At 32.3% G+C, this 25,872-nt stretch overlaps 3 protein-coding genes across 3 annotated transcripts; 1 reads left to right on the plus strand and 2 right to left on the minus strand.

Moving 5' to 3' along the window:
* The first annotated feature begins 715 nt into the window (after positions 1–715).
* On the plus strand, positions 716–1,734 carry LOC112708941 (F-box/LRR-repeat protein 16-like). Its single transcript, XM_029288986.1, has 3 exons — positions 716–1,252; positions 1,337–1,540; positions 1,612–1,734. Exons 1-3 carry the CDS (start codon positions 716–718, stop codon positions 1,732–1,734), a joined length of 864 nt encoding a protein of 287 aa, XP_029144819.1.
* A 3,318-nt stretch (positions 1,735–5,052) lies between these two features.
* On the minus strand, positions 5,053–7,847 carry LOC112710519 (uncharacterized). The gene is made up of 2 exons (XM_025762764.3): positions 7,539–7,847; positions 5,053–5,805 (listed from the first exon to the last, which is right to left on the minus strand). Exons 1-2 carry the CDS (start codon positions 7,627–7,629, stop codon positions 5,222–5,224), a joined length of 675 nt encoding a protein of 224 aa, XP_025618549.1. The 5' UTR covers positions 7,630–7,847; the 3' UTR covers positions 5,053–5,221.
* A 645-nt stretch (positions 7,848–8,492) lies between these two features.
* On the minus strand, positions 8,493–19,767 carry LOC112708942 (uncharacterized). The gene is made up of 9 exons (XM_025760857.1): positions 19,348–19,767; positions 17,429–17,515; positions 16,846–17,071; positions 14,056–14,115; positions 13,213–13,266; positions 12,688–13,129; positions 11,673–12,598; positions 10,369–11,586; positions 8,493–10,168 (listed from the first exon to the last, which is right to left on the minus strand). Exons 1-9 carry the CDS (start codon positions 19,765–19,767, stop codon positions 8,493–8,495), a joined length of 5,109 nt encoding a protein of 1,702 aa, XP_025616642.1.
* Positions 19,768–25,872: the final 6,105 nt, after the last annotated feature.

A 25,872-nucleotide genomic window follows, 5' to 3' on the forward strand; every position in this document is an offset into this window, starting at 1 on the left:
TAAGATTAATAATTTCAATATGTAAAAAGTTCAACAACAAAGTCATCACTACTATAAGAATCAAATTTAATATATAGTTATACTCTCATTGTAATCAAGTGCTATTACAATATAAACGTTTTAAAAAATTTAATGATCTAAAATTTCCTTTTTAGTTTGATGCTATAATGAGATTATAACTGGATTTTGTAATATAATTTGAGTGTTTTTATTATAATATATATGATTATATCACGAGGTTGAACTTTGATTTGGAATTTGATTACTACTTTGAGCGAGTTTAATTATAATTAGATTATGTAATATAATTTTGGAACGTGTTTGACTATAACATGAAAATGAACTTTATTTTCGATTCTTGAGTTTGATTATAGCTTAAATGCATATAGATATATGAGTAATGTTACTCATCTAAGTTTTTTTATGAACTAAATTCAACTAAGTTAAATAATAAGACTTGAAATAATATTAATTATAACTAATTTTTGTTATATTAGACCAACTTAATTGGACTTGGATATATATATATATATATATATATATATATATATATATATAATAAAAGACAAATAGGTTCCTGAGACATTTTCGTCTCTCAAGATTGGAAAATACATTTCGATCCCTTACCATGTAAATTCCGTGACAATTATGTCCTTTCGTGGAATTGGTGCTCGAAACGGTAACAGAGATTGCTGAGGTGGAGGGGTGAAGAGTGATGTATCCATTACGGTTGCTGAAGTGGATGGGAAACAAATTGTTGAATGACAAATTGGTCCTTAATGGCCAAAAGGACGCCGTATGCATCCCCCACTTTCATGCCCATCATCCCATACCTCTTCTTCTTCTTCTTCTTCTTCTTCTTCTTCTTCCATGGCAGTTTCATCGCGCCCTTTCTTCCTCTCTCGTCTCACAGACCTCTCACTCCACAACCCTCTCCACCCTCCAAAACGAGAGTGAACGACGAAGTTTGATCCTGATTTCGCTTCGGTGCGTTAACCTAATGTGGCTCAAGCTCCGTGGATGCCATGAGATAATGGAGGTAGGAATGGCCGCTGTTGGCGAAAACTACAAGGCGTTGAAGAAGCTATCTTGTGCTTCGTGCGTGTTCGGCATTAAGGGAATCAACGCTATCGTTAGCCGTTGCCAGGGTTTGGAAGAGCTCTCTGTTAAGCGGCTGCGTGGGGCCCACGATGTCGAGGAGGTGGTTGGTTCCGGAACGACGTCGGTGACTTCTGTTTACTTAAAGGAGATCGTGAATGCTAGAGCTTCGTGCCCCTTATGATTTGGGTCGAAAAGGATTTGATCTTTGAAGGTAATTGGGTGTTTGGGGGATTAGGATGACACCCTTGAGAAGATTGGGAACCTCCACGCTGCGTTGGTTGATGTTCACCTTGAGAAGATTCAAGTTAGCGATGTGGGTCTTGTGGGTTTGTGTAAGTGTTTGAGTTTGGACACTTTGCACATTGTGAAAATCGCTGAGTGTTCAAATGTGGGTCTCAATCTAGTTGCTGAGAACCGCAGGATGTTGAGGAAGCTTCACGTTGATGGGTGGAGAACCAATAGGATTGGTGATGTTGGTTTGATTTTTTTTGCCACTGCATTAACTTGCAGGAACTTACTTTGATTGGTATCTATCCAACATCTTCGAGCCTTGAGGCAATTGCTTCCAAATGCAAGGATTTGGAGAGGTTGGCACTTTGTGGGCTTAATACTGTTGGTGATGCTGAGATTTAGTGTGTTGCCAACAAGTGTGTAGCGCTCAAGAAGCTTTTCATTAAGGGGTGCCCTATATCCAATGTGGGGATTGAAGCTCTTGCTTCTGGTTGCCCAATTTGATTAAGTTTCCTGAGTAGCTAGTAGCTTTGTTGCTGCTGCTGTTAGCTAGCTGCATTTGCTAATAACCTCTATTGGTTCTGTTCGGCTGTTCTTATTATTTGTGTTTATGGTGATACTAGCTTTATATTACAATTAGTCTATCCTTTTGTTTCATTTGGAAGGTGGAGGGGGTTGTGGAGTGAGAGGTCTGTGAGACAAGAGAGGAAGAAAGGGCGCGATGAAACTGCCATGGAAGAAGAAGAAGAAGAAGAAGATCTGGGATGATAGGCATGAAAGTGGAGTATGCATACGGTGTCGTTTTGGCCATTAAGGACCAATTTGTCCTTCAACAATTTGTTTTCCATCCACTTCAGCAACCGTAACAGACAATCACTCTTCACCCCCTCCACCTCAGCAATATTCGTTACCATTTTGAGCACCCATTTCACGGAAGGACATAATTGTCACAGAATTTACATGGTGAGGGATCGAAATGTATTTTTCAATCTTAAGGGACAAAAATGTCCACATTTTAAAAGGTCAGGGACCTATTTGTCTTTTACTCATATATATATATATATATATATATATATGTATTCCGGGGGTTACTTGAAATTGGGTTGCTTTGCGCCTGAACGTAAGGTCCAGACTTTTTTTGGGGCAGTGTCCGAGTATTCTGCGATCGAGGTACCACCGTCTGAGTTTCTCGTGAGGAAATGGGGGTAGTACCTGCAAGTGACTCCGATACTTAAGTTAGCATAGGTTTTAGGTAGGTTTTTAGTAGATTGGGTTCTGAATATATTTGAGCGTGTCAGTGTATTTATAATAGAATCGATAATCACCTTTTAGACTAGTTCCACCTTTGAGGGTGGATAACCGTTCTCTTTTGTTAGAGAAGTTGTTGAGAACCCCCTTCTAGATTGATAGGAGATAACTTAGGAGTTAGTTACTTATTTGAATAAGTAGGGCCAGACCCTTATCATTGTGTCCAACCTCTATGAGGTCGGGTAGGTGTTGATTAGATCAGATTTGTTAATTGGGTTTGACTGTGTTTTTGGCCCAAGGTATGAACAATGTCATTGCTTGAGACCGAGCTTTATGAGGTCGGACTAGAGCATTTGTAGATCGGACTGATCTTTGGTGGTGTTTGTGCATCATGTCAAGCACACCGCCTTTCGAAGGGTTAGGTCGGGTACTCCATATGTTTTTATAAATCTGAAGCATGGCGTCTTTTCGTAATCATTTTGATGTTTCTCTATAGTTACTTTGGTAATCATGCATGTCATAAATGAGGGGGTTGAACTTACCCTTTTGTCCCTTGAAACTTATAAATACTCAACCACTTTTTTCTTTCTTTTTTTTTTGCTTTTTCTTCTTAATCTTTTTGCCTTCATTCTCTCTCAAAGTTCTTCATAACCCCATTCTCTTTTGAAGATTTTTTTATCTTGAGTTTTTGCTTGGGATTTTTGTTCATTCTTTGAAGGTGTCTGAAGCGTACATGCTTTGCTGTTGGGTGTATACCGCTACTCAATCCTCCACAAGATTGGTATTTTTTACAACCTTATTTCATTGAGGATGATATTTTCGTTTTAATTCTTGTGTGAAAAATGATTTCTTGTTGATATTCTTTCATAGTTATTTGGTGATTTTGTATTCTTTTTCATAAAATCTAGAAATTTATTCCTTTGCGTGAAATTATGTTGCTATTTTTGATTTTGTAAATTTGTGTGTTTGAATGTGGGGGGTCGCTCTGTGTTACCCCTAAATGGTGCCATTTTCATCTTGTGAAAGCAGTGCCATTTTCATCTTTTGCAATGTAGTTTTATGCTTAGTTCGCAAGAGAGTTTAAGAACCATGGAATTCTTTTACCTTGTTGGGGATGATCTGACCTCTTGCGGGCTTGTCTAAATGTTTGTGTTGATGTGCTCGCATTCCTGACTTGTGATTATTTTTTTTTTGTTGTATTGTAGGTATAATTTTATGTCTCAATTAGCAATACTCGACATGTCGTCTAAAGTCCCGTCCGACCTAGATTGGTAGATATTATCGTACTTTCTGCTGTCCCTGTTATTAATAATGAATATGTCGAGACTTTCCGTAGACAACATAGGTTGTGTAGAGATCGGGAGGGTGAGAATAAATATGAGATTGTAGTCGCTGATCCCCAGGAAAGAACTTGTTTCCTCCGACTTGACAAGTCGAAACCTTCACTTTATACACATATATGAGTGCTTTTTTACAAGATTGGGGGTTAGCCTTCTTTTTTTTTTATTTTGAGTATGAGATTCTTGATCTTTGTAAAGTTGTCCCTTCTCAGCTCTATCCCAACTCTTGGGCTTTATGAAAATTTAGCAGCTGATCTGTCGAGAACTCGACATTCCCCTATCTTCTAAAGTTTTTTTTTATCTCTTCCAACTTACCAAATCATTTAGTTCTAAGAAACAGGGCTGGATCTCTTTCCAAACTGTTCAGGGGAGGAAGGTCTTCGCCATCTTTGACGATTCTTTTCATGATTTCAAAAATTATTTCTTCAAGATTCGATCAGTTGAGGATGTCCGACCTTTCTTTCTCAATGAGAGGAATGAAGCCCTTTTTAACTTATATTGAGAGGAGTTTCCCACAGTTATTAAGTGTAATCTTGATGACTTACATGAGGTAGAAGAATGTGTAGTTGTCTTGTTCTAGAAATGTTAGGGTCGAGCTCCCAATTTTGACACCAAAAAATTTTTACAAGGAAATCCAAGCTATGTCCGTACCAAGGTAGATAGTATTTCTTTGCATTTTGTAGATTTTATTGTAGTTTGCATACTTACGTGTTTCGACTTTGATTTTGCAGTAAAGATGACTAATGGGTCAAACGCTCTGAAAACTCTTCGTATTGTCAAAAAGAATGTTGTTGTCGGAGTTATTCAACTGAAGAAGGTCGATAAATTGGGTGACCTTCCTTCTCCCTCCTAACCGGATTTAGGTCTTTTTTTATCAGTTAAGACACTTCTAAATCCTATTTCTCCTCTTCTTAGTCTTTCTACCGACTCTGGTAATAAAACAATTTTCCTCGCGCCTCTCGCCTCTTTTTTTCGATCTGAAGTCTAAAAAACATAAGACTTCCGAATCAGGAAGTGTGTATGATCAAGGCTTTGATGCTCTGGCTTTTTGTGAGAAACATGTCTTTTCCCACAGTATGGACAATACTTCCATAACAACTCATATTTTAGTATAGTGCAGTACTCTAAGATATATTGTGCTAATATTTTTAGTTAGAAATAATATTAACAACAATATTTTAGGAGTCAGAGATCAGGTCAGTGGACTTATACAAAAATAATAGTGAGTGAAATAGAAGGACTAAATTATAAATAAGAAAAATGAACAGAATAAACAAAATAATTTCAAGAAGATACATCGATCACAAAAATGTAAAAAGCAAAATAAGTACATAAGACATGGAGAATATGCTAGATGGTGCAAAACCACTTTTCTGTGCTCCACTGCATGGAGCACTACTTCCACTATAGCACCCAGTCTTTTGCTTGATACCTTCACCACGATTTTCAAGCACAAATGTAGAGTTTGTCTGTCCATTGCTAAATAAAACACACCAAAAGAAAGGTCCTTTATGGACTCCAACCAGCCCCACTCCAACCTCAGTGTGTGATTTGTTCTTCAAAATAGACAAAGAACTCTTATCTTTCACAAGAACTTGGGAAAATGCTATTGATGGCTCGACATACTTCTTTTGACAACCAATTACATGTCCGGTTATGGTGCCGAAAGTTGGCAGCTCTACGCCACAATTGGGGGCGAAGACTTCGGTGAAGTCATCTTCCGAAGGCTTGCAGTTCACTACATTGTTGCCAGTGCAATTTCCTTTGCATAATTCAATGTATTGTAAGGCCATGCACCCTAGACCAGGACTGTCATTCAGGTGAGGAAGCTTTTGATCTGTACGGTTCTTGTTTATAATGTCGACAATTTCGTTCGCCGGATTTCCTGCAGGTAAGTGAAAACAATTAGCTGATTTCAGATATGAGATCGGGGTTCTATAATTCAAAGTGCACACAGAGAGAGATGTTTATATCTGCATCATTAAGTCCTGAGCTTCAATGCAGTATAATACTATAACAGCAAATAACTTAGAAAACAACTTCATGTTTCAGCAAATTGTTCAAAATAATGCTATAACAGCAAATAACCAAACTTATTTCTAATATAAACATCATTGTTTTCTCACCTTATCTCAGTATATGCCATTATTTTGTTCATGTGTTAATAAATACGAAGGAAAATGAATAAATAGGAAGTGAGTTAGTTAGTTAGAGAGTTATTGACCATTTTGTAAAAGACTTGAGAGAGCTGAAGAGCCTTAACTCTTCCTCATTGTACCTACAAGATTTTCACACACATTCTTCCCCAATTTTTTTAAGGTTCCTCAGCACATTGCTCAGGAATTCCCAACCAATAAAGCACATTCCCTACATATTCCTTTGTTCTTGATACCAGTCCTTGAAGCAGATGCAATGATAATTGATATCATTTGCAATTTTAAGGACTTATTGATCTTTCTAGCTGAAGCCTGATATTTATCAATTAATTAGCACTTGGGAAATATAGAAATGATCTATATTACTAATCCTCTTGTTAAAGAACTTTTTCTTCCCTTGTGTTGAAGTATACTTTAGGATATTACTAACCCTCTTGTTGGATAGAAGAAAATTTTCATAAAATTATTCAGAATTTAAATGACCTACTTCTTCAAGAAGCAATAAAAGATGGAAATGGCTAATATATTAAACACGAGATATATAACAACTTGGCATTGGTTTAATTTTTATGCCTTTTAAATATAAACAACCAGGAAGGGACTGAATCTTTGAAGATACAGATGGATCATTAATAAAACGGTGATGCTACATGACCAAATTATTTTGGTAACCGAATTCAACCAAGTTAGTCCAATAGTTTATTGGCACGTTAAAACTAGTTGAAGAAGAAGGAGGACATGCATAAGAAAAAAAAGAAATAAGATTTGGTTAAACTTAGTTACAAAAATAACTTTTTCACTTAGCATTTCTCTTTATAAAAAAAAGGTTTAATTACTCTATTAGTAGTTATAGTTTTACCAAATTTTTAATCAGGTCCCTATACTTTTTTTCCCTTTTAATTGAGACATTGCACCATATACTGTCAAGAGGGACCTAATTAAAAAAAAAAATGGATGCAGGGACCAAATTTAAAAGAAAAAAAATATAAAAATCTAATTAAAAATTTTGCAAAATTATAAAATCAATAAAGTAATTAAACCTTACAAAAATAGCATAAACATAAAAGTTTACGCCAACATAGGATTCTCTAGTTCAACAATATAAAGCTAAATTTCCAATGTCCGAAATTGAGAAGCAAAGAACTTCATTTTCTCTGTTTCTTCCTTCTACATGCTACAAAAAACATGATTTTAAACCCTCACTTGGAATCCTCATTAATAGCTAGCCTCAGAAACAAGCACTTACATGTGGCAAACCTATTTGAACAAGAGCAAGTTTCTGAGTAAAGAAATGCAATTAAGATCTAACTGAACTCATAATGCCACGAATTCCCTCAACAACATGGCCTTATGATCCAGGATAATAAACAGATCAAGACTTTCCAGAGATATGGGAGGTACTAATCAGAACACCCAAACCATAGAAAAGAATCTCATTAAATGCACATTGAGGAAACATTACCATGGTTGTGGGCGTGGGAGAAAACCAGAGAAGCCGCAAGAAGAAAACACAAGAAGTGGAAGTGGCAGCAACTGAGCTTGATCTCCATCATTTCGCAAAGTTAATAGAAAGTTGGTTTTGTTTCTTCTTTTTAAGCGGGAATGTGAATGTGAATGTGAATGTGAAAGTGAGTTAAAGCCCTAGCTAAGGAGAAAGGGAAAGCGATAAAGAGGGTGTAAATGGAGAAGATAGAGAGGGCAGTGAAGGCACACAAGTTGATGAGTAGAAGGTGGTCCCCGTATAGCCGTTTTCTACTCTGTCACTTTGCACATTTTTTCAGGAAATGCCATCCACTTTCAACAAGCAAATGGAATTTAGTCCGCTGGGTCCAACTTTACTAGATTACTAGCAAATGACAAATGACCCGCGCCTACGCGCGGTTATGTAATAATACTCATCAAGTAATAATACTCATCGAATATATTTTATAATGTAATTTAGTTTTTAACGTGTATAATAAATTTCATAAATATGTGTAAATTGTAATATAATCATTGTTTTATATTACGATGAGAAAATTTAGTGGTTAGCGGTCTTATAAATTAAATCAGAATGATGATTTGTCTCCTACATTATATAGTTTGGGATAAGATGAAAAAAAAAATGAGCAGCAAATAGTAAACAGGTCAAGTATTCTAATAAAAACACATAGTTTCGACTACATGGATATAAGTGGAAGTTGAGTGTTACTATTTGAACGGAAGCATGACAGTTGCATTATGGGTCTTCTTGGATAATCTGCAAAGTGTAAATATAAGTGTAGTTATTATAAAGAAATATTATGTTGAAGTAATCACATAAAGAAACAGTTATTTGATAAAAACAATTCTAAATTTTGAATTTAAAGAAGTTAATATAATATAAGTATGCTAAAAATATGAGATATCTTACCAAGCGAAGAATATTAAGACCAGTTTAAATATTTCTGAAAACTTCTTGATAGACCACATTATATGTTGATGTGGAATTGTTGGATTGATCATGAGATATTATGATCTTTAGTCCATCTTTGTTAGTAACTCTTGAAACAGCTACATAAAGTTGTCCATGTGTAAAAACAGGTTGCTTAAGTAGCAACCCAACATGATTTAAAGATTGACCTTGACTTTTATTTATGGTTATTGCATATGATAACATCAAAGGAAACTGTCTTCTTTGAAATTTGAATGGTAATTTTCCATCAGACGGGGTTAAGGTCATTCTTGGAATGAACACCTTTTCTCCAATATTGCTTCCTGATAAGACCTTAGCTTCGATTACTTTGTTGCCTAGCCTTGTGATAACCAATCTAGTTCCATTACACAGACCGGCTGAATGATCAATATTTCGAATCAACATTACAGGACAACCTTCTTTAAAACAGAGTTCATGGTTCGGGAGACCTGGTGATTTTATACTTGCTAAAAATTCTGGAGTGTGTATGCTAGCTAATGTGTCATTATCTCCTTCTTTAAAGCAAGGCGAATCTGAACTTAGGTATCTTTTCATTTCATTCTTATTCAAAGAGAGCATGTAATCATTAACTTCTTCAACAACGCTAATAGTTGGCGCAAGGATAGCCCTTCCCTGCAAATATTGTATGTTTGAATAGTCCTTTAGATAGTCAGTATAAATTGCTTCAACAATTGCTTGGATTGGGTCATTAAAATCTGTCAGTAAAAGTTCTTGTGGTATGTCAACTAACCCACATCCATCTTCTAGTTGTCCAAGCTTTCCATCACCTACATTCAAGATCCACGTTGCAAACGATTTCAATTCCTCACTATTGTGAATTCCAGTTGAAGTTCTTAATCTCATATTCTGTGTTAAGCTCAAAATTTGGCACTCATGCCACAGGTAAGAAGAGTTAATTGAAGCATTAACAATGTCCTGTCGAGACCCTTTTGTGATAACTGGAAGAATTTGCCTGAAATCTCCGCCAAAGACTACAGTTTTACCACCAAAAGGTAATGATAAACTTGAATCATTAGTAGAACGAAGCAAGTCTCTCATAGTCCGATCTAGTGCTTTAAAACAGAACTTATTCATCATTGGTGCTTCATCCCAAATAATAAGTTTTGTTTCAGAAATTAACTCTGCCAATGGACTTCCTTGTTTAATGTTGCAAGTAGAATATTCATCAGGAGTAAGAGGTATTGCAAATCTGGAATGAGCTGTTCTTCCTCCAGGTAATAAAAGAGATGCTATACCACTCGAAGCAACTGTTAAGACAATTTCACCTTTTGACCTAATAGCAGCAGATAATGTTTTCCAAATAAAAGTTTTACCTGTACCTCCATATCCATATAAAAAGAAAACTCCTCCTGAATTTGAGTTCACGGCAGCAATAATTTTATCATAAACGGTCTTCTGTTCCGATGTCATTTGTGCTAAGTATTGACTGTGTTGTTCTGCTAAGAAAACACGATCATAAGATAGTTCATCAAGTATTAATTTATTTTGCATAATTCCCCGCCGTTGAAGGTGTATGTTTTCCATATTAGGATATGGCATTGTTGGAAAATCACGCAGTGTCTTTCCGTTACTATTAAGTATTTGCTCGATTTCAATCAGAGTCAGTTGTAATAACTCAGATTCAGACAGAGTCAAATCTGCAATATGAATAAAACTTTCAATGAGTATGATATGATTTGTATGAAATCAGTAATGAATAATTTTTGTTAAAAAAAAATCATTTCTTTTCTTATATTTTGTAACATATGTATAAAAGCATAATTATACAAAAGGTATGCTATAGATAAGAAATATAAAGTACAAAGGTAGGATTAAATTTTAGATAAGGAAATAAAACCTGGTGAGTTAAACATGGTGATATGATCATGTAGTATGCCATCTGATAATAGCCCAAAACTTTTTTCCCAAACGGCCTCAGGTCGTACCATTGTGTTTGACCACAAAAGTGTTGCAAAAAGTTTGCGCACATAGTGTCCAGATCCCCAGTGACTTGCTTCTTCAATTGCGTCAACATATTCTTGATCATCATCTAATAAACCTCGTGCATAACACGCATCTCTAAATGAAGAGTAGATGACACCATTGTATGTTTTAACATCTTCATAACTTGTTGGACCTCTTACAATATTCAATAGCATTCTAAGATAGTATAATTCACCGGATGATGGTGGGACAAAGAATAATCTACCAATTACTTGAGCACTTTTTCTTGGTTCCCAAGTTCTGATGCTTCGTTTCCAGACAAAATGAGTTGGGAATTCATTGTAAGTTAATAGTCTGGCTGATTCATAAGTTGCATTTGCTTTGAACCATGCTATGAACATTGATTCTTTGATTGTTGCTCTGTTTACCGTGGTTTGCAATGTGTCGTTATCTTCAAATAGAACTGTCTGCTCATCAGGCAAGTGAAAACTCAGCCGTTCAACTGATGGTTTCCTATAATGTATATCATATGCAAATATCCTCCAAGCAGATTCACATGGAGAGATGTAGCGACAATCATAAAACATTTTTATTTCATCTACAATGAAATTAGGACGATCAACTGCTGAATTTGAATAGAAAGATGCTGTTACTCTATCATTTCCTTTGTTAATGTACTTGAATAGATACTTGATTGAACGTGATTGATTGCACCACTCAACATTTATATGAGCACCATATTTTAACAATAGGAATTTATTATGAGGCACAACATAATGATTATCCAACTCAATACCTGAAACCTCAATGGTTCTATTATCATCTCGACGCCTATATATTGGATATCCATTCTGATCAATGGTAGTAAAATCAACGAATTTTTTTGGAAAATGACGAATGCACTGACCGTTTTCCATGCAAGGGGAGTTTTTCTTTGCAAGCCCACATGGCCCATGTACCATAAAATGCTTAACTGCTTCATAATAATTTGGATCATGTAATGGATCTGGGATCTCAGCTGATATGATTTTGTCAATATCTTCTGGAGAAGGATATTTATATTCTGCTGCAAGAAATAGTAATATATGCGCATGTGGCAATCCACGTTTCTGGAACTCGATGGTATATATCACTGCAAGCAAAGATTGTTAAACACACCAATCAGTTGACTTTTTCAAACTGTAGTTTTTTTAAATGATTAAATAATAATTTATTTACCTGCTTTGGAAACACCAAAAATTCTATTTTTATGAATGTCTTTGATAAGCTTCTCCAACTTTGCTTTGAATAACCTGCAAATTACATCAGGTCTGTCTTCAGGCTTCAAGTTGGTCTCTTTGCAATAACGTTTGATTTCTTCCCATTGTGGATTGCAAGTAAATGTAATAAATAAATCTGGATAACCAATTGATCTGCAGATGGCCATTGCATCTTGATAATTTTGGATCATATATCTTGGTCCACCTGTAAAGGTTGCCGGTAGAATAATGCGCTTTCCAATGTTAGATGCTTCAGTTTCTCCATTAAGAATTGCATCTTTTAGTCCCTTATAGATTTCAGCTCTAAATTCTTTTTGTTTTGAGTACACATATTTCAACCTAGAAGCTTCAATCATTGAGTAGGCATCAACTATGAATTGTTGAAAAAGTCTTCGAGAATAGATCAAAACACCCTCACGTAAATTTCTATGTTGTATTCTGAAAGCAAAGAAATCCCTCATACTTACATAGGAGCTTTCATTGTTAGGATTGGTGTTAACTATATTCAATGAAATTTTTTCCCTCCAACCATCTTCACCATATGGAAACAATAAAGGGTATTGTAATCCTAGGTATGACGGATGTAGTTCAGAAATCCGTTTAAGTTCACCAGACTTTGTTTCAACAATAATATCCCTTCCTTGTGTATGTGGATCAAAATCTCCGACAACCAAGCCTGCAACCTCATCAACTGATGGCAAGTTGTATGTTCTTCCATCTCTACCTCTTTTTCCAATGAGCTTAAGACGCACATTTGTTTGGGGATTATTAGTCAGGACATCCCGCATCAAACGAAAAGATTTGGTAAGAACATTATGTGTATCTAGCATTTGTATAATGTCTGAAACTATGTGAACATTCCATTTATCTGCGTCTTTGTCAGAACTGAAAAGTAAAAGCAACTTGTGTAATTATTTTTGAAACACTGCATAAAAGTTTTAAAATTCAGATGAAGCAACATTATTATATCATACCTTACAACTGAAGTCCGGTTTTTAATCTCATTTTCAGTGTCATAAATGTATAGTTGAGCAAATTTTGCTGACGCTCCTTCTTGAGGCAATAAACTTCCCATAAGGTGATAATTCTGACCATGCAAAATGAAGGTAGGGGGTCCTCGACTATTGTTGTTAACGGATCTATCTATTTTCCCCCCAAACGAAGTAAAAGCAAACATGCTATTATATGTGCGAGTATTATTTTGGAAATGAATAGCTTTTGCATCTGAGCCAAAGAATAACTCATCAAGAATTTCTGGTGGTTGTTGTAGTCTTGGTAGCTGCACTTGACCTCGACGACAACATAAAGTGAATTTAGGATTTCTTGAATTATAATGTCTATCAATTCGTTCATCATACCAGAACCTAGCGCCACAGTGCTCGCACTCAAAATCTGGATCCCCCATATCTAAATAACCTGTAAATCATGGGTTCTTTTTAAAAATCAGCTTTAGTATTAAACAGGCTGTAAAAGGCATGATTCATATTTCAATGTACTACCTTCTCTTTCATTTTGCAACATAGTGTCAGGCGGTAAATTATGTGGTTCTTCAGCTGTACAATGAAGACATCAAAATTTAGCAGACTCGTGTAAAAACAACAGCATATTCTAAAACATATGAATAAACATTTTCACTTTGGATGTTGCAAAGAAAATGGAAGAAAAGAAAATAAGAGAAAAGAAAATAAGAAGAAAGAAAATGGAAGGAAAAGTTGAGTTATTTATATGTTGTTTGGATGAATAGAAAAAAGATGGAAAGAAAATAGACAGAATTTTTTTTGTTTGGACCCAAACAAAAGTGAGAAGAAAATCAAAATCATAACAGTATCAAATTACATTAATACCCTTATCATAAAATAAAGTATAAATATATTTATTTATTCATGTTTTATTATATTTTATAAATATTATAGAATATTATAATTTTATATATTTAATTTAAATTATTTATCTAAGACATATAAAATTTAAAAATTTTCTTATTATAATAATATATTAAAACCAAATTTATATTAATATTTGTCAATAAAAAAATAACTAAGGTTAGTATTGAAAATACAAAATTATAGTACTTTTCTTCTTGTTTTCATGCTTGTGATGGAAAGAAAATTTCATTAGTGAGACCCACACAGGAATTTTCTTTCCTTCTTATTTTCTTTGATAACCAAACAAAGAAAAATAATCATTTTCCATCTATTTTCTTTCCATTGATTTTTTTCATTTATTTTCCATCAAACCAAACATAGTATTATTCGTTAATTAGATGACTTTCCTATTAGAAAATTAACATTTGCATGTGCTTCTTTAGATATTAATTTGGTTATATGAAATGAACAACATACCATGGTCTTCATGTGTCTCATCGTGATCGTCACAGATAGAATTGTCCTCTTCCACCGTGCCTGCCATTCAATAGTAATTCATAAGCTGTTAAAATTGGAGAATTCGTTAAATTCAGATATACTGAATGAGAGATTGCACTTATAAATTATAATTAAAGACTGAGTACATAATGTAAATGATCATTTAACTAAATTTATTTAGGAGCTAACAGTCAGCATTTTTTTTACAAAGTGACATTGAACATTGAATTTGGATAACGTTCTTTTAAGAAATACATCTAATAACAAAATTTGTAGCATTAGAATTTTTTGGTTCAATTAATTTTGTATTTAATTAATTCACATGCATTATAAAATCACTTAAAAATAGTCAACTTAATTACTGAAGACATCTATTATTCTACATGCCAATTGGAGTTAAAATTGTATAGAGAGATTATATTCTTTCTTTTAGCCTGCTTGCCATTCAATAGTGATTCGTAAGCTATTAACATTGGAAAATATCTTAATTACAGGTACACTACGATAGAAGTAGCATTTATCAAGTAAAATTAAAGACTGAGTACATAATGTAAATGATTATTTAATTTATTTTATCCAGAAAGTAATGAATTAGAAAAATATTTTAAAAATGGCACTGAGCATTGAATTTATATGATGTAATTTTCAAGAATACACGTAATAACAAAATTTGTGGCTTTCGAATTTGTTTGTTCAATTGATTTTATATTTTATCAATTGACGGGCATTATGAAACTACTAAAATACAGCATTATTATAGCTACCTGAATAACTTACCACTTAAAAAAAGTCAAACTTAATGAATAAAGACATCTATTGGTCTGTATGCCAATTGATAGAAAAGTGTATAGAGAGATTTTATAACTCTCTTCTAGCCTTCCAGTCATTTAATACTTATTGGTGAACTGTTAAAATAAAAGATTTTCTTCAATATAGATACACTAAATTAGAGGTTCATTTATCAATTAAAATTAAAGATTGAGTGAATAATGTCAATGATCATTTAGCATATTTCATTCAGGAACTAACCAATTAGAAAACTTTTTAAACAATGGCAGTAAGCATTGAATTTAGATAAGGTAATAATAAAAAATACACTTGATAACAAAATTTGTGGCATTACAGCTTTTTTTTGTTCAATTGATTTTGTATTTTATCAATCAGTGGGCGTTATAAAACCAATAGAAAACGCAACCATTATAGGAACCTAAATAACTAACCAATGTAAAAAAAAGTCAATTTAATGAATACCCCCATCCCCTCTCTGTCTCTCTCAAGAAGGAAAACCCTAACTGCATACCCTTTCTATCTGTCTGAGTTCCAGCGCCGCTAGTAGTAATGGTGTTGAGTTCTCTGCCCTTGTTGTGTCGTCAAGGCTAGAACTTTCGTTATCGTTGTCAGCCGGCACCTCTTAGCCTGGATCCGTTAGCCTCGCATGGCCAAATGGTTTGCTCGGAGCTGTTGTTGCCATAGTGGTTTGTGTCCTCCTGGTGTTGTCAAGCCCACGTCTGTAGTCGTCTTCAGCGGCCGTGCTGGACTGGTGTCGCTGTCATCGTTGTCTTCGCCCGTTTCTGACATTGATCCCTCTCTTTATTGAGCTCACAGCCAAGTGCCATGGTGTTTTACTCTGCCGCCGTGGGGACTTCTAAAATTATTCGCCATATGTCTCTGCTGCCGTCCAAAATTATACGGTTTGATTATGTTATTCTCTCTCTTTCTTTACTTCTTCCGTAGCTCATTCTTTTTTTTTTGGTTAATTATAATGATCCTGAATTGGTGTTTTAAGATTCTGGATTCTGGTAGTTGTAATTGCCAATAGTAGTGATAATTTTGTTTTGATTAACTCTGTTGATTAACAAAATAGAATACGGTTGCTGCTTGTTTTATTGCTTTTGTTCTTTTAATTTTGGAATAATTTTGTTGACTGTAGATGAAAATTTCAGAATTTTTTTGGAATAATTTTGTTGATCATGAAAAATCCAATTCGACATTGATGCCAATAACCAAATGAAGCCTTTTTTTAAAGAAAATTTTTTCATAATAACTTCTAAGGAATTTGAATGTGTATTTTGTATGCGTGACATTTTATTTTGCTGTATGTAATATGTTCTTGATGATTTGTCATAATTTGTGGGTTTGGTTGGAAATTTGTTAACGTTTTCTAGATGTTTGGAGTTGTCTGTGATCTTTTATTGCTAAATTATAGTCAAGTTATTTTGTGAAATTGTGAGATATTAAATTTTACTAATTTAGAAATAATTTAACTAAAAAATTTGAAATTATATATTCACCTTTGAATAATTTTAGTTTATATTTAAATAAAACTGTTGAACTCCGGTTAAAGCACAGTGACACTAACAATTGAATCAGTCACTTACCGGTTGGATTTTCACAAACTTAGAAAGCCTACTGTCATGATCTATGTGAAATATCTAGTTATTTTCAAGTCAAATGTCATTGCATTTTATGATTATATCGATATTATGCATAACATTACTAATACTTTGTTGAACAATGAATCTGTTTGAACCTATCTCATTCTCAACTACCGTATTTGTAATTTAAGTGATCTTATTTTTTCTAACACAACCTTGTGTATAATAAGTAGCTAATAGTTTCAACTTTTGACATATGTCATAGAATAATGATATTGCTAAAACTCAAATCTTCAAAAATCCTCATTGTTTACAGAAATTTTTTTTATAGTAACCTAATTATATACACCTGAGATAGTTGGGTAACTAAATTTTATCCAAAATAAGAAGATACCTGGTTGAATATGAGAGGAACTCTTCCCAAGATGTTCTCCTGATAGAGTTGCATGTTGTGTTGTTACATCTATTCGTCGGGAAGTATCACGATTTCTTGTAGACTTTCTCTGAATTTGGGAACTATTGTTTATTTCCGTAACAATACTCTCTCGTGCAGTACATCCTTGAAACAAAATAGTTTTTAGACTTGCACAATATTTGGCACAAATGAGATGCACGGGAAACTGATTTCATGAAATTATATTTTGTTATAAGTTTTAATTGTCTGTCATAAAAGGCATGCATAGATATAAGTATTACCTTTTAGTTTGATGGATTCCTTACAGTCAAATTAATAGGATGAATAACTACATTACTCATTAGACTTATTACCAGGTATGATATCTAGAATCTTATTAGATAAATAAAAAACAAAGACACATATGGATGTTTACTAATCTCTGTCATGCTCTTGCTGAACGATGTTAAGCTTACAGGAAAATATAGACAGATTTTGTGCTTAAAATTTTAATTCTTTTTGTGTAAATTTTTTTCTTAAATATAATTGACTTATTTTACTTAGACATTAAAGGTCAACTTGCCTGATTGTATTTCAGCAAGAGGTCGTCTACCAACAGAATAATCTTCTTTGAATGTGTGACACTGTGAGGAATCTGGTCTTTGATTCTCTGCAATGTAATGTCCAACACTTTATGTATTATACATGTAATAAGAAAAGGAAAAATATGCAAGTAGAAACTAACAAAAAAGTGTAACATTCGAATAAGAAGAGTATAATGTCATACTCAGATTGAAGAAATTAATAGTAAAGATAAACAAATGATATAACCTTCATGTGTTCTGTGATATAATTTTTGCTTCTTCCCCACAACAATAGCATATCTCTGTTTTCTTGCATGTTTTGCTTTATCTAAATTCATCCCTGGAAATCTTCAGCAAAATTGTTCAGGAAATAAAGCTACAGAAGGAACTGTAGCGATGGAGGCTTAGTTTGTGAAAATAAGACTTGTATGTGTTTCATTTACCTCTTTTACAAAGGAAAACTACAAACTATTACGGAGAGGAAAAGTACAAACTATTACAGAGGGAACGATCTCTATTAAAAGTTGTGAATTGGAAGTTTTTATTTATGAAGATGCAGGTGTTAAAACAAAAAGTTTTGTGGAAATCTAAGACACATTAAAAAAGGTTTGTTGTGACCTACTTATCCTTTGTTCTTGGTTAGATAATTGTGTACTCTTTCTATATATTCTACATAGAGAACCAACCTACAACTCAGATTTAGGTTTATTATTAATATTCTTGGGAGTAAAATACTTTCCTGATAATGTTAAAATAGAATCACACTCAGAGTGACTTGATGTGTGCATTATCTAATAGACTATGCATGTTCTCCATTTGTCTTTATAAGTACAATTTGTCTTGTACTATTTGTTTATTGTTCCCATATATTGGTTCCGTGAATGTCTAATTTTGTATAATATTGTGCCTTTTTTTTTTCATCATAGGAAAAAAAAATTAGGAACGTGGTTAATGGCTACGTACTCATGGGAATGTGTGAAACTGGCATTTGGTACAAATGCATGCGTTATGATTTTTTGTTTTTTTCTTCTTTTATTTTATTATTGTGATTTGTGCTATTTCAACGTTTAAAAATAATCAAGCATGAAAATTGTTTAATTAGTAAATTTAGCTAACGCTAATATTTTGATAACATGTTTATTTTGGCCATACCTAAATTTAAGATTTTTTTTTCTAAATGTCTTAGAAATCCAAGGATAAAATTAGTTATGTACTGTCTTTCCCAATAAACTTTTGTTATTATTTTAATTTTTTCCAGTTATTTCCGATTTTGATGGGATGGGGCTGAATTTTTTTATTATATTATTTACTATTGTATAAAGAAAAACTCATAACCTTTGTTTTCTTCACTTATTTATTTATTGTTACTTTAATTTATTTCTGTTTGTTTTGTTTAAGATATCTCAATGCCACTGGCCTAATGTATTTTATGTAGTTCTTTTTGTTTTTGTTTTTGTTTTTTGTTCAAAAAATTTTATATAGCTTACTATTTTTAGTTTAAAAAAATTTCTTATTCATTAAAACAGATGTTGTATTCACGATCTTTTTACTCATAATTCTCTAATTGATATATTTATACTTATCATTTCTGGTATGATAAGAATTGTTTTCCTGAATATTTTATTCCTATAAGGTGAAATGCTATTTTTATTGACTTATACAAATTAAATTACACGGAATTTGGTCATCGATAATAACTTTTCTTGAAATATTACTTGAAAAAAAGCATTCAACTTGATTGACTCATGTTCTGTAGAAAAGAATAATACAAAAGATTTTGTTTTTTACAATCCTACTCAACTGGGAATAACCCTAGACAAAGTTGGTTAATAAAATTGACTTCCGTGGGATGCCACCATGCTCCACATTGAAGATGGTGTCTTAAATATCCTTCAGAATATTTGAATCTTGACAGTACAATTTCATTGGAAGGTCTTCCTGTATGTATACTCTCATCCGTTAATGTAATGAGATCTTTGTCTATAAATAATCTAGGATGGTCGTATATCTTTACACCTTGTAACTTGAGTCTTCCCTTCCATGAGAAAGAATCATTCCTTCTTCGTTCAATGCTCCACATGGATACACGACAGTTATCTACACTTCCAGGGTAAGAAATGAAGCAAACCTTTTCCTGATAACTTAAGATCTGATGACAATGTGATCGAAATTGTACTGGTATAGGCAAAATATTGATTTCTCTCGTTATAATCGAGAAAATCACAATTGACTCTGGTACTGAGGACTGGTCAGCTGAACAATTGATCCAATACAAATGACCATCAAGTGAGACATACTCAGGACTAATTTTTCCTATAACACCATGACAACCATGCATTCTTGTCCATTGTCGAGTTTTGGAAGAATATATCTTATATAGAATATGTTTATCATTTGAGGATTTTTTAAAACCATGGAAAATACAATACTGAGTCTCTCTTGGAAGATATACAAAAGCTAAGATATTATTCATTGAGATTATGGAATCAAATTTGTTGTAAGTAGTAATCTCTTTGGTTTTTCGAGTTAATATATTGAATACCAACAGAAAATGTGTATGTTCGTTCGTCTGATATGAAAAACAAATATTACCATTTTCAACTCCGATGATTTTAAAGGATAGAGACTGACTTAATATTGGTGGCAAGAATGAATACAATCTATTACCTTTATCTGGGTTGACCCTAATCATCGAATTTTTCTGACCTGGCCATTGAGAAAAGGAAGCTTGAATTAGAATTGAGCATTGATTCTTTGAATGAAACATATAATGTTGGGATAAGAATTCAAAAGTTGATAGTGTTTTCATCCACTCTGTTGACAGGAGTCTGCATCTCCCAATAGTAAGAGGATCAGTTCGGCATAAAATCTCAATGATTAACTCTTTTGGGAGGGATTTTATCGCATTTCTTGGTGGTGTATAGTGTTTATTCATTTTTTGGGAATGTTGAAAAGGGGGTTTTGTAAAGGTTAGAAATTTATAGCCATTTGTGAGTATAAGTTTCCATCACTGAAGTTAATATTATATATTTATGCTAGTTAAAAGCACGTGATCCATTTGTTTAATAATTGGAAAAAAGAGTTTGGTTCCCTGATTATATCAAAGAAAAAATGTTTCTTCAAAGTCATTTTTAGTTTTGTCAGTGTGTAGTCATTCTTTGAGTATAAAATATTAAGTTTTTTTAATAAAAGTCAATGCATTGTTTACTGTGTTGCTAAAGTAATACTATTTCAGATACCTTGACATGATAGATTGTCGATACAGGACTAATTGTCGATACTACATACTGTCATTTGTGTAGGCTATAGAGAACAAAATCTCCCCGATGAGTTGGAAACCTACAAATTATAGTTTCTATAACATAAACTATGCTTTTAATAGAAAATCCTAAAAAGGTAAATATATTAACCTGGGGAGAAAGTTGTCCTTATCTTTTACATTTCATCGGTGCTCACTAAATTTAAAAACTTGTTTAGTTCTGTACTATTTGAATTTTTAACATTTGGGTCAAATAGCAGAAAATTTAGAGCATCATTTTAATATTTTGTCAATATCACTCATGAATAACATAAAATATTCTATGGCATTTTTTTAATGGCAGTCTTTTCTGCTGACTTTAACTATTTTATATCAGCAATTATAAAAAATTATCAGATATAATACTTATAACTGATATAATTTATTAAGATATAAGTTTTTAACTAATTATTCTATATTGAGTAAAGTAAGTTTTTTGACTTTGAATTATGTTTCACATTTTAAATAGCATGGCTACATTTTGTAATTTATTCCTATTCCAAAGTTTCCAAAAGTTGCCTATCAATCTTGCGTGTCAATTCTGTTGTTGTATTAAATAAATTTAAAACAAAACTTGTTCAGGTATGTTTTCAAGTTATTAAAATTTCATATCAGGATTTTTTTAAAAAGAGAGAATTTCACTCCCCTCCCCTATGAGATGCTAAAATGACACTTTTCTCTCTTCTGTTTTTAAAACGTATATTCTCGTCCCTTATAACTTTTAAAAAACGTATTCTTTAATACATTTTAAATATTTTGTGTTAATTATATCCATTTTTCAAGGAAAAATAAATTTTTTTTACAAAAATATTCTTTAACAAAAAATTTAATTTATTTTGATTAAATTTTGCTTGCCAAAATACCTTTTAATAGATTATTTTTTATTGCTTAAATTATATTTTGACCAAAAATATTTTTAGAAAAGTTTAATAATAAAATTAATTTTTTCTAAGATACCCTTTAATAATTTTTTAATTATTAAATTATGATTTGACCAAAATTTTTCCTAACAATTTTTATATTTTACTATTAATTTTTTGATAATATCTTGTAAAAAATAATTTATTTTTTCTTGAAAAATATATAAAGTTAACATAAAAAATTTTAAACTGAATTAAAGAGGAGGTTTTTTTTAAAGGTTATAAGGGAGGAAAATATACATTTTATAAACAGAGAGGAGGGGAGCGTCATTTTCGCATCTCGCAGGGGAGGGGATTGAAATTTTCTCTTTAAAAAAATCAGATACAATAATAATACCTGTAACTAATATAATTAATTAGGATGTAAGTTTTTAACTAAGAATTATAGATCAAGTAAAGTAAATTTTTTGGCTTTAAAATTTTTTAAAAATTTCAAAACCCTCCCTAAATTTTATTTTGTTTCTATCCTTTCTTTACAGTTTTCAATTTGCATAGGATATATCTGTAATAGCTTAATTTTAGAACCAAAATGAAAAAAATTGTCACCTATTCATTTTTATAACTTTAAATAAATAAGGAAAGAAAACAAAAAAGTATTCTGATTGACTATATGTACTCTTTATGTACTCTAACTGACTATAATTAATTACCTTTAACATTAAAATATCAAAAAAATAATTTAGGTAATTGAATACCTTTAATTGCATATATCTTTTGACTTTAATGCATATTATAATTATAAATTTCTGAAAAATTTTATGTGATTATGTATGTAATTTACATATTATTTCTTTGACTTATGTATGCTAATTTTTTTAAAATCTATCTTTTTTTTTTCTTTACACAAAAAAATTTTAGTGATAAACTTAACAAAGCTAGTTATCCGATTGAATCAAGACTTTGTTTTTTATTGTATATTTTTTTGTTTATATTTATATTGTATAAATACTGTTACATTTTTGTACAGTTATTTACTAATTTAAATAAGAACATTCGGTTAAAATTGAAGAAAGTGAAAATAATTTTTTTCGTAAAAAATAAGTTATAAGAAAATATGTCCATATATTTATGTAAATTAAAAATAAATCTTAGTATGGACTGTCTATATTGGATCCAGTTAGGTATAACTCAATAGTAAGTTATGATTGAAACATTGTATGATCCACTATTGATATAATCTTACTACAATTTACAGTGAAACTGCAATAAACATATAAATTTATGAATTTGAAAGTAATATATAAATTCAAACTCTTTACAATTTAATAGCCATGAAGATTGCACAGGTAAAATGAATACATATTACCAAGTCATCACTAAGAAAAAGTGAGATGTTACTATTAATTTAAAATTAGATATGGGCATATGACATATATTTGCGTGAGCAATCTTTCCCGTTCAAACTAACGCTAAACTAATACAACTGCTAACAACTAATGACAGCAAAAAAGATTTAAACAAAATATGATAGAAAACTAAAAACAGACAGATACTACCAGCACACCATATATAACAAAGAAGACATTAAAATTGTAAATTAGACTGGGAAGAAACTTTCGTTGAACTTATGGATTGATTTCATTTTCACGTAGCTGTCATATTGGATCCACCGAACTGTTTTCCTTGTGTGATTTGTTTCGTTGTACTTGAGAATATGGAAATAAGTCGACTTCATACCATCCATATCCAGCATTGGTAGATGCCTTTCCATGATGTGTAAAAGGTTATCATCAACAAATAGTGCAGGTATGTAAGGAACTCCAATACCATTAAACGTATATAGCTTGCTCCAAATAATATCATCATTGATAGCATCAGCTTGCCAAATGGTAGAGGTATATGACTGATCATCATGATTATTTGTAGCCAGACAGAGCTTATCATTTCGGATCAACAGATTATGGCAATGGGCATGAGCTTCAGTTGGGAGGGAAAATTTATGAAAAGTAAATGTTACTACAGAGAATGATACAATACATGGAGGGTCAACATCCTCCTCATGAAGTAAGCAACTTACCCAATAAATAACACCATCAAGGGAAACGTAATCAGGATCCAGTCTATCAACGTAGGGTGGACATGTGAGCGACACATTCCAACCCCTGACTAAATTTGTAGACATTGTTAATGTCCATCCAGGACTTTCGGGCTTTTCCTTGAATAGGTGGACAATTGCATAATTAACGGACCTGGGATAGTAAACAAATGAGAAAAAAAAAGCACAATCATCACAATAATGTTTTCCAGGATCATTCATGATGCTAGACTTCCTAGTTGTTGGGTTCCAAGTAAGTATAAAGGTTCTTTTCCCCATAGAACAATAACGTATACAAAATATACCATTCTGAACACCAATAATGTGAAACCATCCCTCTTGTGTTAACAAAAATGGAAATTGGAATGCGGAGGTTTGACCACTCCATGCATTAATTTTCATCATCCAATCTAGGGGAGTAGCCCACCTAGATGAGAATCCGAAATGTGCAAAGAGGGAGCAACCATTGCTTTTCCATCTTGTTCCCATTTCTGTTATGAACTCATAGGAGTTAAGTTTGGTTCTCCAATAGCGGCATGTTGATCGAACACTTAAAAGCGTTCTTGCATCACAACGATGAAATATCCCAAGCATGATCTCATTAGGAAGGTCAGACAGGATGACTCCCTTAGGGGGAATGTCACTCATTTTTGAAACTGAGAAGTAAGGCAAAGACAATGAAAGAAAAAAGTCTATTGATAGTTATAAGTGTTAGTTACTTGTTTATTTTTTGAATATGAAATGGTAGCTCAGTTGAGGCCATTTTATAGCGAAGTTTTTCCCTATTAAGGTATGAAATCCTATTAATTAAGTTGACTATTTTCATGCTTGTAGGGACTCACAAATTTTGAATAATCATTTTATGATAAAATGCTAATTTCTCAGCACTAAATAATGATAGCTAATATACCAGGCTTTATATAGCAAATACTTCACATTTCTTGATACCGTCCTTTAAGATCAGTCATTTCTTTCTAGTCAATTAAATGAGTTAGTCTAGTCTTACTTTCAATAATGACGGCTTATCAACATTTTGCTTCAAAGGGTTACCATCGAATGAAATTCTTTATTTCAGTATATTTTACATGATCTATAAATGAATATCCAAATTCTGATTGATTGATGGGGATCATTGCAAAGATTTTAAAGCTAATAAAGTTAAGGGAGAGTTTATGTCGACATTAACAAATGAACGCCATTAATGCAATTAATCGAGTGCAGACTCTCTGTGGCAATTGTATATCTTTAAGCGGCATAATCTCTCCTTAGATTTTCCATTAATGTTGACACGGACCGTTTATTTTAGCTATCATTTTTTTCTTTTGTTTCTACCATCTTTCCCTTAAAAAAATTTATTTCTTATGTCAGGAGAGACACAGATTTTTTATCTTCTCATTTAAAAACATATATATTCATGTATTCATGTATTCTCTATTACATATGAGTTAAAATAATCATTTAGAGTTGGAGATAACATAAAGTCTGATCTAACCATAAGGACCCTTTATTAATTAGTGAAGAGATTACATAAATTTTATTATAGATGTGGTTTCTGATGTTATATTTTTTGAGAAAGTATAGGGAGCTAATGGAATGTTTGTACAATGTGTACAATAGAGATTTAAGAAGTATTAGAGATCTAATCAGTAATGTTACCTTTTCACATCAATTGAAGCTTTTGGGATGAGTGGTATTATTACATGGTATAAGAACTCTAAGTCTGAAAGGTCAAGAGTTCGATCTTTGGTGATCTCGAAAATTGACCTGAGATGTTTATTATCCCTAGTACTCAGATGGTTATTCTAGATAGTATAGGTGATGTTTATTTTATAACTCAATAGCCTACCTCAAAAAATGTTAATAAAGTTAATTTGGTTAACATTAGTTGAATACATGTCATATCTTATTGTTGAATCTAAACAAAATAATTGTTTAGATGGATATTTTTTCTATTAGCTAATAATTTTATACTACCTTGTAAAATATTTTTCAATTAATCTCCTATGGAATTCTGAGTTTTTATTCCACAACTATTTATATAAGGTTGTAATAGCTAATGGCAACCAAAAAAGCTAATAATTTTATACTACCTTGTAAAATATTTTCCAATTAATCTCCTATGGAATTCTGAGTTTTTATTCCACAACTTTTTATATAAGGTCGTAATAGCTAATGGTAACCAAATGCTAC

Source organism: Arachis hypogaea, chromosome 9, assembly GCF_003086295.3.
Source record: "Arachis hypogaea cultivar Tifrunner chromosome 9, arahy.Tifrunner.gnm2.J5K5, whole genome shotgun sequence".
Classification (NCBI taxonomy): Eukaryota; Viridiplantae; Streptophyta; class Magnoliopsida; order Fabales; family Fabaceae; genus Arachis; species Arachis hypogaea.